This window comes from Eublepharis macularius, chromosome 4 (assembly GCF_028583425.1).
Source record: "Eublepharis macularius isolate TG4126 chromosome 4, MPM_Emac_v1.0, whole genome shotgun sequence".
NCBI lineage: Eukaryota > Metazoa > Chordata > Lepidosauria > Squamata > Eublepharidae > Eublepharis > Eublepharis macularius.
Genome location: NC_072793.1, coordinates 80617894 through 80635791, shown reverse-complemented (window position 1 = coordinate 80635791; position 17898 = coordinate 80617894). Strand labels below are relative to the sequence as shown.

At 41.7% G+C, this 17898-nt stretch overlaps 1 protein-coding gene across 2 annotated transcripts in view; it reads left to right on the top strand.

The window, feature by feature from the left end:
* Positions 1 to 14517: 14517 nt before the first annotated feature.
* TBC1D9B (TBC1 domain family member 9B) overlaps positions 14518 to 17898 on the top strand; it is a 57729-nt gene continuing 54348 nt past the window's right edge. For both annotated transcript variants that reach the window (XM_054975813.1, XM_054975812.1), the window contains exon 1: positions 14518 to 14691. In XM_054975813.1, the coding sequence (XP_054831788.1) occupies positions 14574 to 14691 (118 nt within the window). In that variant the 5' untranslated portion in view covers positions 14518 to 14573. The remainder of the gene's footprint in view (positions 14692 to 17898) is intronic.

The window sequence follows — 17898 nt, the reverse complement described above, 5'->3', positions numbered from 1 at the left end:
CAGCTCGTCCCTTACCCCCAGTTTATAATAGATGAAGCAGGGTGTTCACATGGCAGGGGGTTTAGACGATTCTGCCACAGGTAATATTTCCATTTGGTGTCTGAGGCATTACGAGCAGTGACTTACCTGATAATATATGAAAAGCGCTGAAAATAGACTATGGAAACTTTTTTAATTAACTGCAGTTTCCTTTCGTGCATGTTGGTCTGCCTCAGTGTTGTATAGTATTGTGTACCTCAAGATGTATTGGCTGATGAAGAGACAGTATATAAAGTAGCCACTCTTGGAGCATGTTCCCTGTTTGGACCAATAGACATGCAGCATTAAAAAAAAATTGTTTAGCTGTCTCCTAGCTTTTCAGATATTAAATTTGCTTTTCTGCTATGCCATAAAATTCAACATCCCCTCTGAGCAATAAAAGCAATATAAGCCTTCAATAAGAAAGCACCCATAGGAAAGGCCTTCTGATTCTTAGAGCTCCATTATGCTACTTCGGATGTCGATGTGAGTGCTGCCTTTTATCTTGTATAAGCACTCCAAAACACTAACTTTTACATTTTGTTATAAAGTTTGAGTGAATACAGTAAGATGAATTAATAACTGAATTATGATTATATGGCTGTTTCAAAATCAAGGGTGCAACTAGGTAGGATGTGGGAGATCTGTGAATGGGTTTCTTGATATCTTTAATTTTATTAAAAATTATCTACTGAGAAAGTGGATTTGGTTTCGAGCAGAGCATTAATCCTTTTCCCCTGCTCCATGTCTTAAGTTGCTATAAACCCCAGTGGGGAGAAAGCTAGATTGTCTATCTACTTTTCACTACCAAGGCTAATAACAACTCAGAGGGGATGGGATTTCTATCATGGAAAGGGGGGCGGAGTAAGCATCTCCTGTTCCCATCCCCCCCCCAGCTACTTTTTAAACAAAATCACATCCAGAGTCTCAGTCAGTGGTTTTACGTGTTTCATCTGGTTTTGTCCCAGATTACAGGCCAGTCATGATGAAAGTAAAATGTACAGTATTCTTAAGACTAGAACGCATGGGCATATTGCCAAAAGCTGGTTGAAAATATTCACTAAAGGGTGGAGGAGTGTGTGTGGATTTAATCTTTTGATTTCATGAATATGTCATGACCTCATAACTGACATCAGCATTGTAGTGTGGATAACAATACCAAAACAAAAAGGTATACAAAATTTGTATTGTATAAAAACCTCCCAAGACCATTTTAGCCCTTGCCACCAAATACATTTCATGCAGAAAGCTCTGGAATCATATTTGTAAGATGCTTGGCTCCTGAAGTTACTCTGTAACTCAGAAGTGCATCAAATACAACAAAATTCAGACTTCGTGAAATATTACACATTTTCCTACATAGCAGTTATTCAATATGTTTTTTAAAGTTATGTATAATGCAGGTCTTCCAAAAATAAGTCAGTTTGCTAAATGTGGACACGCCCCTATGAAAATAAACTCGTATGTTCCTTGTCTTAATCAACTGGACATCCAGTTCAGCATCTTTTGAGGATGTCTGCATTTTATTGGTGTCTGGGCGTGACCACGTCTACATTTTACACATGCCACTAGGACCTAGGGGAAACCATTTTATGGCTCTGCAGAACATCAGTCAGTTTGAAAGACTAGCTAATTGCACACAGCGATTAGTTAAAGTGGCTACCATATATGTGTATATGGTAGCCACTTTAACTATAGTTTCATGTAGGCAGCCATGTTGGTCTGTAGTAGAACAGCAGGACACGAGTCCAGTGGCACCTCAGAGACCTACAAGATTTCAGGATATGTGCTTTTGAAAGTTAATGCTCCCTCCTTCAGAGGAGGAGTATCTGAAAAAGAGAGCTTCGACTCTTAAAAGCTTATACCCTGGAAATCTTGTAGGTATCTAAGGTGCTGCTGGACTCAAATCCTGCCACTTTAACTATGCCAGGTTACATTACAGCAGGAAAAGTGTTTAAGAATTATATTGCTTTCATTATAGAATTCCTTGGATTTTGCATGGGCCTGTGAACCCAGCTGCACAAATCATACAGTGTATAGAATTATAAATAAACTAAATAGTGGCTCAGTAAATGGAAAACATGCCCTCTCCTTTTCCCCATTCTGATGTTTACTGGAAGTAGCATGGTTCATAGATCTGCCATGGTGGAGAGCCTCTTTATGATATGGAAAAGAAAGAAGAGGAGGAGATCTGGACCCCTTCGTTCTACAATACATACAAGTGCTATGTGAAATGGACAGTTTGGGCAGAGACCCATTCACTCATAACTCCAATTCACATGATTCTGTGCCCACTCACCTTTTTTTTTTTTTTTTTGGAGAGTTCCGCAAATTGAGTTTCTGCATGAAGCAGCTGTCTGGTGGATATGTGCAAGGGAGAAGGAATAGGTGCCTGACTGCTCTTCCACTGCATTAACAGTGCAATCCTAAGCAGACCTACTCAGAATTCTTCTAAAGTCTACTTAATGGGGCTTACTCCATGGAAAGTGTTCTTAGGATTGCACTGTAAGATTGCCTGTCTGGTGAGTGTGTATGATTCCAGCCCAGGCTTGCTTCCAGTGTATACAAGCTGGCTTATATTAAGAAATTATTTTACACGTGAACCTTTAGGAGAGTAGCACATGCAAATAAGACAGTCCTGAAAGAATGTGTGATGAAAAAATGTGCTGGACATGAAAAAGAATAGTAACTACACATATTAAATATATCGCAGAGCAACTATGCACATTTTCTGCCCTGCTGCAGTTCATAGAATCATAGAGTTGGAAGGGACCTCCAGGGTCATTTAGTGTCCCCCCTCACCCCCAGTGACCCCTATTCCATGCCCAGAAGATGGCAAAACACCTCCAGGATCCCTAGCCAAACTGGCGTGGAGAAAGTTGCTTCCTGACCAAAGTGGCAATCGACATTATCCTGGGTGTGTAAGAAGGGCCCCTAAGAACTAAACACTGATGTAACCCTTCCTGCCCTCCCTTTCATGATCTGCCTAGGTTCACAGAATAAGCATTGTTGTCAGATGGCCATCTAGCCTCTGCGTAAAAACCTCCAAAGAAGGAGAGCCCACCACCTCCCAAGTTGTCCTTGTGTCCTTTCCTTTTCCTGATACAACCCCTCCTGCCCCAAGTACATAGTAGAAGTGTGAAGAATAGTGCCATTTCGTAGGCAATTGTATGCAATTGTAGAATGTCCTTTACAAAGTTAATCTGTTCATAAGTTTGAAAGAATATATCTGCATATGTAGAAATAGTCTGTTGCTGTTGGAATTGGTCCCAAAAGAAGGGAGAAAGACAGGAAATTGGTAAGATAATAATTTGTTTTTGAACAGATGTTTGGTTATATAGGTGTGTGAAGGTATTTGAGTCTTAATTAGATAGTGTGGAATGGCAACTAGGGTATATGTGCACTACAAACTTACTTTAGTTTTATACCACTTTAATTTTTATAGGTTCTTCCAAAGAATCCTGGGAAATAAAGTCTGTGAATTCTGTTATCAGTCACTTATTTTCCCCAACATAATACAATTCTCAGGATTCCCTGGGAAGAGAGAATAAACCAGTATATGATTGTATTATACATATGCCCTAATTCTTCAGTGTACATAAAAACAAAAGCTGATTAGAAAGATTTCAGGCAAAAAAATGATTAGATTTAAAAAATAGTACTTCAAGCTCATCCATTTTTTTTGCATTTATATCTAGTTTTACTCTGCACAAGACAGAGATTTAATTATGCTTGCATTCTGTGTTTCTGTGGGGCCTACCCTCCCGCCCTTCCTTTAAAAGTTCCTTTTAAAATCTGTAAAGGCTTCAGCCTTTACATTTATCTGAAAACTAATCACCTCTTAACCAGCTCTACTATCTTGTCTTAGGGAACAAGAGGGGGATAAAATATTTAAAATAAATATTAATCTAGCCTGACCTAAAGGTAATCACTGATTAATTCAGGCAGTCAGCATAATTGTGAAATAACAATCATAAGGAAGTGGTTTTAAAGATAAGAATCATTCTGGCTGTTCTTGGACTTGAGGAAGCTGCTGTTTTCTGACAGCTGCCTCAAATCACATCTTCCTTGGGGAAAGGCTGTCCACTGGCATCTGTTCTGATTTTGATTGTGATGTGATCAACCAGAAATGGCTCAGTAGGCATCCTCTGTACAATTTTAGAACAGAATCGCTTTTAGCTATATAGTCCATCTGCCTACCCCAAACAAGGCTATTTATTCAAAAGTCCTCCCTGAAAACATCACTATAACCCCTTTGGGAAAGTGCCCAGTAAGGAACTTAACAATTCCTTTTAGTTGCTTGTAGATGCCTCATAATCATGCTAGATATTTTTTCCACTGGAAATCATCATGTCCTAATCTGCTTAACTCTCATCCAGCAGGTCATTTTATTCCTCATATTAGTTATTGGAACTCCAGCTCTCTCTAAAGAGCAGAATGCCGTCTTTATAACTGGCATGCACACAATGGCTGCTTTTAGTATCATAGAGAGACTGCATTTATGAATTTACCAAGATAAGACAAAGGAATAAAGAGGCATCTGCATCATCCTGCAGTTCCATAATTCTCTGTTATTTATAGCGACATCTAATGAGAGGAACAGCAAATCTCCTCCCCCAATAATTCCTCCACAATAAAGGCTTCACCTGCTTGCTTAGACTTACACTTGGCCTACTCAGAAAAGAAAATCAAATGCTTAGAATGCCTGACAGAGTCTTCAAGCAGATAATTCCCTTTCATCCACCATTTTAATAGAAGTGTCTTCTTTTGGTTCATCTTCTCTAACTCCTTCATTCATCTGCCCTATTTCTTTTTAAAGCAGCATTTTGCTGGTGTGTGTTTATGGCCTAGAGGAACTTTCTGTTAGACGCTATTGAGCTAAATAAAGTAGGCATAGTTTTGTCACTCCCAAAGAACTTGGTGTTTAACAAGAAAACAGTTTGGTTTTATTGTTCCTTTTCAAAGCTGTACTTTTGTAGTAAAACATTTGAAGCAAAGGCTTTGTATACTCTCCTGCAGTCAGACTTGTTCTGTGATGTTTTAATAAGGGCCTGTACAGATTTTGTATCCAACTTCAATCCGTACCTACTTCCAGATAAGGAGTAAACTCCATCACTTGCACAGCACTGGGTTATCCTGTGCCAGAAAAGGCTGGGCTGTGGTCTGGCTTGAACTGATGTATTGTCCTTTGATTTATTTTTGTTGAGTGATGCAGTCACTGTTGTGTATTCTAACCATACTGAAACAGCACAACTGTACAAATGGATGACATAGACTTGCTCAGCTGCACAGGGAATGAAATGAACAAAAAAATGTCCTAGATGGAAAACTTGATGATGCAGCACATTTTGTGTTGGGTAAAGAAAGAAAGAATAGTGGGAAAGATGGGAGTGCCCATGCATAGATCAGTTAGGAGGACCACACATCATAGTCACAGTGTCAGACCAACAGCTTCACTCAGGATTTCTGTCCACACATTTTTGCTGCATGTTCAGTTTTAAATGGGACATTCTTCATACCGCGCAACTCGGACTATGATTGCTTGGATGGCACTCGACTTGTAAAGCTTGGCTTGAAAGCATAGATTGCCTGATATTTCTGTTTAGATGTCACAGGGGCAATTCAGTTTCAAAACTCAAAACTGACCTGCAGCAAACTATTAATATGCAAGCCCAGCTTTTACTGTGTTCTGATTTTACTGTATTCTGAAACCATCACAATTAGCAGAACATACACTGATACATTGTTGTTAGCATACCAGTAAATTTTCTGCAGGAGGGGCATTAGCTTACTTTCCTATAAGAATACTAGAACAAAGGAAGTTGACCTGGAGTGTGACTAACATACCAGACTGGAAACTAGGAATTCTTGAACAGGAGGTACTTAGTTCCATCAAACATCCTAAGTAAGTTATGTTCAATGCCTCTGTTTTCTCATACATAGTATGGGGAAAGTACCTACCTCACAGGACTTGTGTGAGGTTTCTTTCATTCATTAATATTTATGAAAAATGCCAAGCTTCTTGCATGGATGGTGCTTTTGTAAATACATATGTTTGTCTGCTTGTTCTGAAGGTCGCAGCTTGTTTGCTTGTATCTCCACATGCCTGCAGTTTTTCTTATAGGTGCCAGCTACTCCAGAGTGCCAGACCGTGTTGGCTAAAGCTTTTGTAATCTGTTTTTTGTATATTGACTCAGATTGCCTGCCTTTTCCCTTAGTCTTTTAGTGTGTTCGTTCACTAATGCTTTCTTGGCCCTGCTTGTAGCTCTTTAACTGTTATTTCTTTTGGCATATATAGACAATAGAATACAGTGGAAAATCATTTAAGAGGATATTTGCTGACTAATTAAGATAGTGTAGTCCTAGTGACTCCAGATGGTCTACACTGTCAGAGATCAGTGAGTTACTCCCATAGAACTGCCAGTCGTGTCAATCATTGCATTTCAGCAATAACTAACATTGAAAATTTGATTGCTAAAATCGTATGTTCTTGTTACCTTGGAGGTAGTGGTAGCTTGCTAATGACTCCAGTTAGAGGTTATAAGAACCTCAAAATGACTAGCTATCACATTTATCAATAAGCTAATGAGGTTGCTCTGCTTTAATAAAGAGCACATATAAAATAGCTTGTCCCTTACCCAGCTCAGTAGCTTGGTGGATAGCTGCCATTTTCCCAGTGTTCCCACAAATCTGATTTGGAATGGATTTATTTGGCTGTCCCATTTCCAAGGTCCAAGAGATTTTATTCAGTTATCACAATTTGAGAAGAAAGGAGTCCTTATGCTCCAGTTAAACAACTGTCTCAGGGTGGAACATCTGAGAGAGCATTATGACGTTCATTTCATGAAGAATGACTCGCCTCTGGGACTATCTAGGTGCTGCATATCAAAGTTTCTCCCCACTGCAGTGGGGCTCCTGTGCCCTTAGTAGCTTCGTGACAGGCTAAAACTCCTTTTTCTAATGTTAAACCTGGCATAAAGCTGTTATGGGGAAAGCCTATACCTGCTGAGTTCCTTCCTGTCATGAATCCTTTAAAAGCATAGGATCCTTGCCTGTTTTGTGTCTTTTTAAATAAAAAAGAGAAGAAATCCTATGGATATTTATGGAAACCCTTGTTTCTGGATTTGAGAAATACCACCATTAAAATGAAACTGTTTGCCATGCATTATTGTTCTTTATCTGTCTGTACATTGCTTGCTGTGGTACTATCACTACACTAAGCCTTATGGGCAGAAAGAAATTTCTTTCCAAACTGCACAAAGCTAGTGAGTGTTGCAATTATTTCATCAAGTTTGCATCAACTGAGATTAATATAAAACAGATGCCCTTGCTGGTGCCACTCACGGGCTACTCATGCAACCCTTCCCTTTCTGGCTATCCATAGCAAACATTTTGTATGGGCATCCTGCTTCAGATGCAAACTGTGCTTTAGGGTGCCAGTGCCCAATGCAGTGGGTCTGCTGAATCATGACTGGAGCTGCTGAGACTATCATGAGCACTCTTGAATCCAAACTGCCAGCCCAGAAAGAGAATAAAATAAATAGCTATAAGCCTAAGGGTGATGTGTAGTGTGACCTTGTGTCTGCTCAGGATCCCTTAGTTCAGGCTAAGACTAACTATGCACAGAATGCAATGAGTAGCTTGTAGCAGAAAAGGGTCTTCTGAATTTGGAGAGTGAGAGATTAAAATATCAAAGATTAGATTACATGTCTGAAAACATACTGGCAGAGAGTATTATTTGACTCCTTCATTGCCATGTAGTGAATAATATCAGTGTAAACAAAGAGCTGAAAAATACAGAACAGCTACCAGAGGCCTGGCAAGGTACAAAGGACTATTTGCCTTGTTTCTAATCTAGGCATGTGCAGGCAGTATGCCATCCTCTTGACAATCGAAATTTTCAAGCCTGTGTGATAAGCTGTAGCTTGGCAGCCACAAATTCTTAGTCTATATATTTTGATGTCATGTTGTAGCTATGTGGTATATGCTGATATGTTTATAGTGTATACCTTTACGTTAGGGTTTGCTAATGTAATACATTTCAATAAAAAGCTATCTAAAAACAATTTGTGTCTGCTTAGTGTTGTTCAGTGGGTTCTGCATTTTGGTGGTAACCTCACAGTCTCACTAACTGTGCAGTGAAATGGGCCATTTTGAAAGACCTATATTCAAGTCCCTGAGCAGAGTGGATGTCATTTATACACAGAGGAAATTATACTGCAGAAGTTCCATAGCTTGGTTGGAGTTCAGTTGTGCATAATACTATATAAATTTAGATTACACTATATTATATACTGTACTTGGATGTCATTTGACCAGATGGCAGATATCAGTGACAAGTTAAAAATAACCACATCTGCCCGATTTTCTTATCTTGTAAACTCCATTTACATGTATTTTTCCTTTTGTATTCTGCTTACAAAATTTACTGTCAACATAGCTAAAATGGTGATCCAGTAGTAAATAGTATGAACCACTGCTCTGTGATTTTGTGGAATGAGCGCTAACATTCATGCACTTCTCACCTATTTGTCAGGCATAAAGTAGATTGTATGGCACCACACCTTTGTTGTGCCATTCCACTGCTAAATTTCAGCACCAGAATTTGCCAGGCTGTTTCCAAACAGAAGCATGAAACGGTGGGTGTGGCTGCTACAGAAGCAGCAGGGAGTGGGATAGAAGCAGGTAGGGGACAGCATCCGTTTCCATGCCACTCACTACTTGTGAGTTTTTCTTTGAACATGTTTAAAAGTCCCTGAAGCGCCATAAGTTATGCTTACAATGAGTACATCAGGTGGAAGTTTCCAAAAATGCAGGGCATGCTGCTCCTCATTGCAGGGGGGTGGGGGGTGGATCTCTGTGTGGACCTGCCAAACTCCCTCAAAAGGGCAGCTAGGTACATCCTGGCCAGCATTCCTATTATTATTATAAGTTATTAGGGAAGATATTGAAAAAGAAACTATTGTAATGCCCTTGTATGAAGCTCTGGTGCTTCCTACTTTGGAATACTGTGTGCAATTCTAGTCACTGTATCTCAAAAAGGATATTACAGAGCTGGAAAAAGGACAGAAGAGGGGAACCAAGGTGATTAGGGGGTTGGAACACCTTTCCCATGAAGAAAGCCTGGAGATCCTGGGACTTTTCAGTCTAGGAAAAAGACAGCTAAGGTGAGACATGACAGAGGTTTATAAAATTATACATGGAGTGGGGAAAGTGAACAGAGGGAACTTTTTCTCCCTCTCCAATTATTCTAAAACTCAGGAGCTTCCAATGAAATTTTGGGGACAGAGGTTCAGGATAGACCAAAGGAGAGTCTTCTTTGTATTGTCGAAGGCTTTCTGAGAGATCTCTGTCTTTTGGTGCTACACCTCTGAAGATGCCAGCCACAGCTGCTGGCGAAACGTCAGGAACTACAATGCCAAGACCACAGCAATACAGCCCGGAAAACCCACAACAACCATCGAGAGTCTTCTTTACTGCCATGGAGAGGTAATGATGGCCACATGCATCGATAGCTTTCAAAGTGGGTTAGACAGATTTATGGAGGAGAGTTCCATCAATGGCTGCTAGCTGTGGTGACTGAAAGGAGCCTTCATTTGCAGAGGCAGCAAACCTGTGAATACCAGTGCAGGGAGGCAGCAGCAGGGGAGGGCCTTAGCCTTTATGACCTGCCTATTTGGGTCTCAACTGGTTGGCCACTGTGCGCAGGACCACTGGTCAGGTCCTGCTGGCTCTACTTACGGTCTTATGTTCACGTTGCATTTCATTCCACTAGCCTTAAAACAACTTGAGTTTCTTGAGGAACCAGAGCTGAGTAGAAGTAGAAAAAGACACACACACACCCCAAAAAAACAGATAATGTATCTGGAACAAATAACAGGATGGAGCAGGACCAGGATTGCTTATAAAGCTGAAGATTTATTGCAATTCCCAATATGTGCTGCACTGTGTATAAAAGAACAGAAACTATTTAAATAACCAGTAATAGTTAATAATAGCTTCTCTGGGGAGCTACAAAGGAAGATGTTTAATCCATCTACTATCTTGTTATACATACCGCTCTGACAAACTGCTGTCACTCTGGCAAAGTGAACACACGGCATTTTTCAGCTGATGGGCTTGTAGCTTTTATCAATTAGTTTCATGAAGACAACAAGGGGTAAGGAAACACTTGGTATTTCAGGAATTATAACAAAGAAGTTTAAAAGTCCAGCTCTGAAGCAGCTGTTTTTTGTTCCCTTAGAAATTCATGGTGACATTCTAGATAGGTGCTGCTTTGTCCAGTTATCACAGCCACAGCAACCTTTACTGGCATAAATAATACAGACAAAACAGGAGAAATGTTGTGAAATAAATTCATAGGGCAGTTATCAATAGACAGGGCTTTTTTTCTGGGAAAAGGGGTGGTGGAACTCAGTGGGTTGCCAGCACAGGGGGCAACTCTTGGTGGGAGGTAGTGCCCCTGGTACCATATGTGCACGCCCAAAGTGCATGCATGCTCCCAGGGCCAATAATGTCACTTTGGGTCAGCTGGAACAAGGGGGGGAGTTTTTAAAAGTTTAAGTCACCCTTGGCGAAAATGGTCACGTGGCTGGTGGCCCCACCCCCGATCTCCAGACAGAGGGGAGTTTAGATTGCCTTCCGCGCCGCTCCAGCAGCGCGAAGAGCAATCTAAACTCCCCTCTGTCTGGAGATCAGGGGGCGGGGCCATCAGCCATGTGGCCATTTTCAAGAGGTTCTGGAACTCCATTCCACTGCGTTCCAGCTTTAAAAAAGCCCTGTCAATAGATATTACAGAACTCCCAAATGTGCCCTGGTAAAAGCATCAGACTCCTCAGCAGCCTAACAGGGAAATGCTTCAAATATGCTATCATTTGCTTGATATGTACTCTTACAGGTTGGCCATAAGGAAAAGACTGACCAACATGCATACACACATCCTGGGTTCTTCAGCTGCTGGGCCTTTTCTATTACTCATTTCAGGTTTTGGTTGGATGATGCTTATTGTTGCATGGCAAAGATCACCAACATGCCCCTGACACAACATGTCCCTGAGGCAACGCTATATTGAGTGACAGATTGTGTTTATTTGTGGACTTTCCCCTAAAAATTTAAAAGTCCCTCATCAAAGTCCCTCAGAATAAACTTGGCCATCATGGCATTGGTTACTGCTTAAATAACAGGAAGCAGAAGGTAGGAAAAAAGGGGCAGTTATTGTAATGGAAGACAGTGGAGTCTCTGAAGGATCTGTATTGGGACCTGTATTATCTAACTTTCCAGTTTGCAGGATCTGAGCAAGTTTGTTAATGATAGGACATTTTGGAGGTCTTTCCTTCATAGGGTCTCCATAAGTAGAAGGTGACTTGATGGCACATAACACTCATTTGGGAGAAGGGTGAGCAGAACCATGTGTAGATAATGCCCAATAATTCAGGCTAGAAAAGCCTGGTAAATGAGGTTCAGCATAAGTAAAATGGATGCAGTCCTAACTTCACATATGCACTGGTGGGGTCAGTATTCTGAATATACACTAACACATGAAGCTGCCTTACCGTGAATTAGACCACTGGTCCTTCAAGGTCAGTGTGGTGTACTTAGACTGGCAGCAGCTCTCCAGGGTCCAAGATAAAGATCTTTCACATTACCCACTAACTGATCTTCTTAACTGAAGATTGGACCTGGAACATTCTGCCTGCCAAGCAGATAGTTTTAGATGGGTAGCCATATTAGTCTGTAGTAGAAGTAAGGTACTACTGGATCAGAATCTTGCCTGCCAAGCAGATGCTCTATAGCTGAGCTACAGCTCCAATAACTTCGAGTCATTCAGAAATCTCCAAATGGCTGACATTGTTGCTGTTGCTGCTGGGGCTGTAGCTGGCGCTGTGGCCACAGCTGCTTTCCCAGCAGTTGCTGGGGTACTGGGTTTTACTGGAGCTGGAATTACAGCTGGATCTACAGCTGCAAGTATGATGTCAGCCTCTGCTCTTGCTAATGCTGGAGGAGTGGCTGCTGGAAGCCTCGTTGCTACATTGCAATCAGTTGGTGCTGCAGGTGTGTCAGTTGTTACCAATGTTTCAGGCGCAGCTGGAGGAGCACTGCTGGGTGCCTTGAGTTCCCTGTTTTAAGAAAACAGGAAAAGATGGCTCTGGCCTTTGGAAGAGGAGGAGATGTTCTTTATGCTTCAAGATGACACTTTGCCATTAGCTAAGCAAAGCTAGCTCCACACAGGGAACTGAATGGTTTGCCTTAGAAATAAGAAGTATACGCTACTTATCAATCCTATTATGTTTTTTCATAGCTTTGAGGATCCATTTTTTTCCAGCAAGCTTTTAACTTCAAGTTTTAAAAAGGTGTGTCTGTATGGGAATTTCTGCTGCTTTGTTAGTTTTGTGTGCGTGGAAGAAATTCTCCCTTGCCTTGCTGTATTAATGATGTTTTTATTATAATGTAATCCCTACCATTGTTTTATTTTGTTATGTATATTACTGTGTTGTGCTCCGTTCTGAGCCCACTTGCAGGGAGAGTGAACTAACTAACTAACTAAATATATATATATATAATAAAATAAAAATTTAGTCTGCTAGGAATGATTAGCCAGGAGAGAAATCCTGGGATCATGACGAATGAAAATATCAACACACTAAAGATGGTGCATTCTGTATTGGGAATTGTTGGGAATGTAACTGAAAATAAAGTGCCCCTGTAATGCATTACTGTACATCTATGTTGCAGCCACATTTGGAACACTATGTATAATGTGAATACCTAATCTTTTTTTAAAAAAAGGCTATTAGAGAGCTTTTAAAAGTGCAGAAAAGGGCAACCGGATTATCTAAGAAATTAACCACCTTCCGTACAAATGTTTTGGTCTTTTCAGCTTTAAAAAAGTTTATTGACATGATAGAAGTTTACAAAGCAATGTATGGTGTGAGGAAAGCAAATGTTTTAAAGTCCCCTCTCCCATCATGCTACAACACACCATCATCTAATACAGTTAATTAACAATAGATTAATTATAGACCCCAAAAAAGAATTTCACATGATGCGTAATCAATGTATGGAATGAATCTGGTACTGGTTTAAATATTGTTAAAAGGAGATTAGACAAATTCACAGAGGATAAATCTATCAATGGCTAATAGCCAGATAGAACTATGCCACTGAATACCAGTTGCTAGGGTAGGGATAGCGAGGAAGGGCTATTTCCTTTATGTGCTCCTTATATCAACTCCTCTCCTCTGCCAGATACACTCATCTCAGCAGCTCTTGCATGTTGTACCATCTTTTAGAATTATGTGATCTTCTTTAGCCTGACCCCTGGTATGGTTTACCAGAGAACAGTTAGGGTGCTGGATTTCAGAATTGTTTTAGAAGGCGTTTTGCTAAGTTCTGTGCTAGTACATGCACACCACACTTTGTTATGGGACTATTGAGGTTTTGGTTATATTTAGATACTGTTTTATCAAGCAAATTTGTTATTTTATTATTATACTGTTGTATCACATGTCTGTTGGTATAGTCGTATTTAGGGTTTCCAACTCCTGAGTTCAGAAATTCCTGAAAATTTGGGAATGGAATCTGGGGAGGGTGTGGTTTGAGCAGGGGAGGGACCTCAGTCCACCCTCCAAAGTAAGCCATTTTCTTCAGGGGAACTGATATCTGTGGTCTGGAGATAATTCTGGAAGATCTAGAGGCAGCACCTGGAAGTTGGCAACCCAGACTTGAAAATTCCTGGAGATTTGATGGCAGAGCCTGGAGAGGGTGGGGTTTGGGACCCCAACTCTCCAGGAATTTCTCAAGCAGAAGCTGGCAACCCTGTCTTGTGTATGTTTCCATGACTGTTTCCACTTGCACAGTATGTGAGGGAACAGATGGTTTGTGCTGTACATTCACTCCACCCCGAAACTCTAAAATTCAGCTGTGAGATTCGTTTTCAGCGTCCGAGGTCTGCCAGGGACCACAAAAGAAGCCCGAAATTTGGATGTGTATCTTTCGTTTACTTGTCTAGGGCCTTTGTCTCACTACGAACTCACCACAGGCCACTTCCACATAGCTGAGGTAGAGCAGCTCCAGCCAGTGCAGGTTTATCCTGAGAGGGGATAGGAAAGCCAATTTGGCCTAGGTTTCAGGACTTCCAGTAGTTACATGTTTTGCATTCGTTATGTTTTTCAACTTGTTTTTATGTACGTCGTATGTTGTAATTTTCTATTTTTACTGGAGACATGGAAGTTGGAAGCGGATAGGCCCGGTTATAGTGTCGGGCCGGCTCCATTCCCTCCTAAGCAAGGGCAGGACTGCAGCAGCGGAGGGGAGGGACTAGGAGTGACTGCGGAAGGTCGGAGAATCCTGCAAGCGACGAGGCGGATTGACTGGAAGACGCGAAGAGCCGTCGTGCGCCAGCCGAAACGCCAGGGGGCGCAACAGGCAAGCGCTGCTTGGCTCGGGCCGCGACGTAGGCAGCCCCCGTGACCCACCTATGACTGCGGGCCCGGCCCGAAGTGGGGAGCCGGGCCGGGTGGCGGCGGCGCCGCAGCAGCGAGGACGACGGCCTCATCATGTGGCTGGCCCCCGAGGAAGTGCTGCTGGCGAACGCGCTGTGGGTCACCGAGCGGGCCAACCCCTTCTTCCTCCTGCAGCGGCGGCGGGGCCACGGCAAGGGGGGCGGCCTGACGGGTGAGCGAGCGAAGGAGTCGGTCGTTGCGGGGCAGGGAGTGGCAGCAGCTCCCAGGACGCCCATCCCCAGTCCCGTACGTGTGGAGGCGGCTTTCACGGGGAAGGGCCGGGACTCGCCCCTGGGTCCAGGTGGCGCCTTGTCTGGTCACGACCCTTCTTAGCTATCCCAAACTGTCAGCAGTTGCGGGACGGAGGCGTCTGCTTGCCTTGTATTAAATCAGTGTGTGTGCTGGAGGGGTGGGGGGGAGTATCTTTAAAAGCAACGGAGCCTGTTTCTCTCGAGGCTTGCAGGAGGGCCATCCCTTCCGATGGCCTTTTGTGCCTCAGTGGCTAATAACGGCGCCAGTTTCCGTGCCCTCCGCGGAAGAGAGGATGTAATCACCAAGGATATAGAGAGGCTGTGGAGTAAGGCCCGTTGAACGCCTTGGGGCTTGCTTCGCAGGGGACATAGGTAGTCGTGGGCTTGAGATTATCATCATTTGTTGTCTTCCGGAGGCTTCAAGTGCGTAGGAAGCGATAGATGTGACGTCTGCTCTTTCCAGACTTCGGAGCGTTTGGGTGCATCTTTGGGCCGCCCCACAAGGGTGATGTCAGCTAGCTTTTAGCTTCTGAGCAGCTTGCATTACATACAGACTTTGAGAAATCGGAATGTTTGTGTGTGTGTGTTTGGACATGCATCTCATATTTGCCAAAATGCAGAGCGTAGGTTCTGTGGATGTATATGTGCGCATTTGAGATACAGTGTTTCGTGTGAAGGGAAAAATTAAACATTGTTCAACCTTTTATCATCATGCTAGTAATCATATGTATTAACTTGGAAAGTAATAAAGAAATGCGCAGTGGTTGTTAAAAATTGGACTCCAAAATCAGGGGTTGTGTGCTACTTTTAATAGTTTTCTATGTACACATGGGAGTTGAACATTTTTGAGTGAATAATGGGAGTCTGAAGGAATCACTTGGCATCAGCAACTTTCTTTAACTTGGTGTTAAAGAAAACTTGTGAGCTGTGCAGTAAATTTGCAGAAGTTGTAAACCATGAAATCTCATCTCGGCTGTATTAACTGTAGTGTCATAAGCTTTTAGCAGATCCTATTTTACTTATAAGCAAGGTAAATATTGATTTTGTTGAACCCATATTTTCGTACTTATGTCATGTCAACATCTGCAGATCTGTGACTGTCTGGTGCAGATCACATCTGCTCATTTCTCTGCACCTGTTCAGCATGTGTTTGTGCTACAGATAGGTTAGGACATGGCATCAAGACAATAGATAATGCCTCCATTGTCCAAGGAATTGTGTTATCTAAATTCCTATTTAAAGAGGTACATTTTTGTGCGCTTGTCTTACTTAGGGAAAGCGCAACATTAGAAGACAATGAATAGAGGATAGGCCTTGGACTTGTCCGTACCTATCACTTTTGCATTGTTGAGAGTGCCTGCACTTTAAGCTTTGATCTTGCAATTTGTTCCATATAATGGAGGTCAGCAAGTATACATTTATGAAATGTATACATGTTTATTTTGTAAATTTCTTTCAAAAAGCATAGATACTGTGTTTCTGCTTGGCCCAATGTTAGAGCTTTTGTACTTTTTGTATAAGAAGGAAGAGTTTGGCAAGTGCTCTGTGTCTTGTCATGATGCTTCATGGTAAGTAGTTTGAGAAGTTATGCCTGCCAGATTCCGTCATCTAAAGAGCTATTAAATGTGCAGGACTCCTAGTATGGAAGAGTGAGCTTCCTTTCAAACGTGTGTGCAAAATAAAATTAAATACACGATGCTGTTGTCAGAAGAAATGGTTCATATGTGATACTTCAAACTGGATTTTAAAAGTTTCCTAATGCTCCATGTTTTCATCCTACTGACATAAGTGAGGTTTTTAAAGTGATAATTGCATGATCATTATTTGTGATATTGGGGTCCAGATGCCTTCTGCAAAGGAAGTGCTGTGGTAGGGAAAGCACATGTTCCCAGTACTCAAAAGTACAAGTATGATTTCCTTCAGTTCATTGTGTTAGCTAGTGTACTGTTGGCATATAATTATTCAGTTGTCATAAACACCTATTGTTGAATAGTACCGGTGACAACACTGGAGACAAACATGCCAACGTCACTTTGTGACAATTTAAATATCATTTATTTAAGTTCTTGTTTAGAGGCCAAACACTCCCCTACTCTAATGCATGACCCAAACAGATGCTGTATTCCCCATTCTTTTAACACTGGTTAAGAACAGGAAGGTTGCACACCGCTTCTGCTTCTCTGTGCAAATCTCCCTTCCCCTTCTTACAGTATTTTCTCTGCATTAATGGAACTGCTAACCATAGTTAGCTTAAAATCTATTTGAATCCAGTGTTTTAATTGGTTTATAAAGTCTGGTTAAAGTTGCCCATGGTTAATGTTGGTCTCTTTACAGATATAACTCTACTCCATAATTAAGCCTTGAAAAAGTGCAAGACAGGAGAGTTCATTTAGGAGAGGAGAAAGGACTTGGTGGGGTGCTCTCTATCTGTTAATTATGGTTAAGATCAGAAGGCATGATGTCTGTTCTGGGCCTTTATTGTGCAGAAGTGCTCTAACTGAGATTTAACAGCAATTTTAAATAGCTAACACTGTCAAAACTGATCTTGTCAACAGTATGCTCTGCACTGTGAGGAACCAGTTTATTTTCTTAAACTTTTGAGTTGTGTGCCTCTCCATCCAATATTGGTGAATATAGCCTGCAATACAGTTGTTTTTGAAATGTCTCACGTGACACCCCCTCTTCAGCTATTACACACAGTACTGTGCTTTGTGGAACTATTCTGCAGTTCCTATAATTCAGCTGGGAAAGATTTTGACTGACAGTTTGGGATGGCCAGGAGTCAAGTATGCTTGAGCAAAGTGATCCTATGATCACTAGCCTAGACTGCAGTTCAGAGTACTACTGCAAGTGGTCCTACAATAAATAAGCAAAGGTATGCTGAATCACAGTTTGTGGTTATTCGTGTCATAAAATTGCTGTGCAACAACCTATTTTCAGACTAAACCAGAGAAGATTGCCAGCAGGCTCATCTCCACGCTGTCAAGCAGTGGGCACACAGTGAGTTGCTGGTTGAGACTGGATCTCCAGTCTCAGGGAGGGGCTTCACTTGAACCAAAAAGAAACCATGCTGCTAACAGTTAGTGTCAAAAATAAGGCAGAGCAGCTTTTTAACTAAGTCCTAGAAG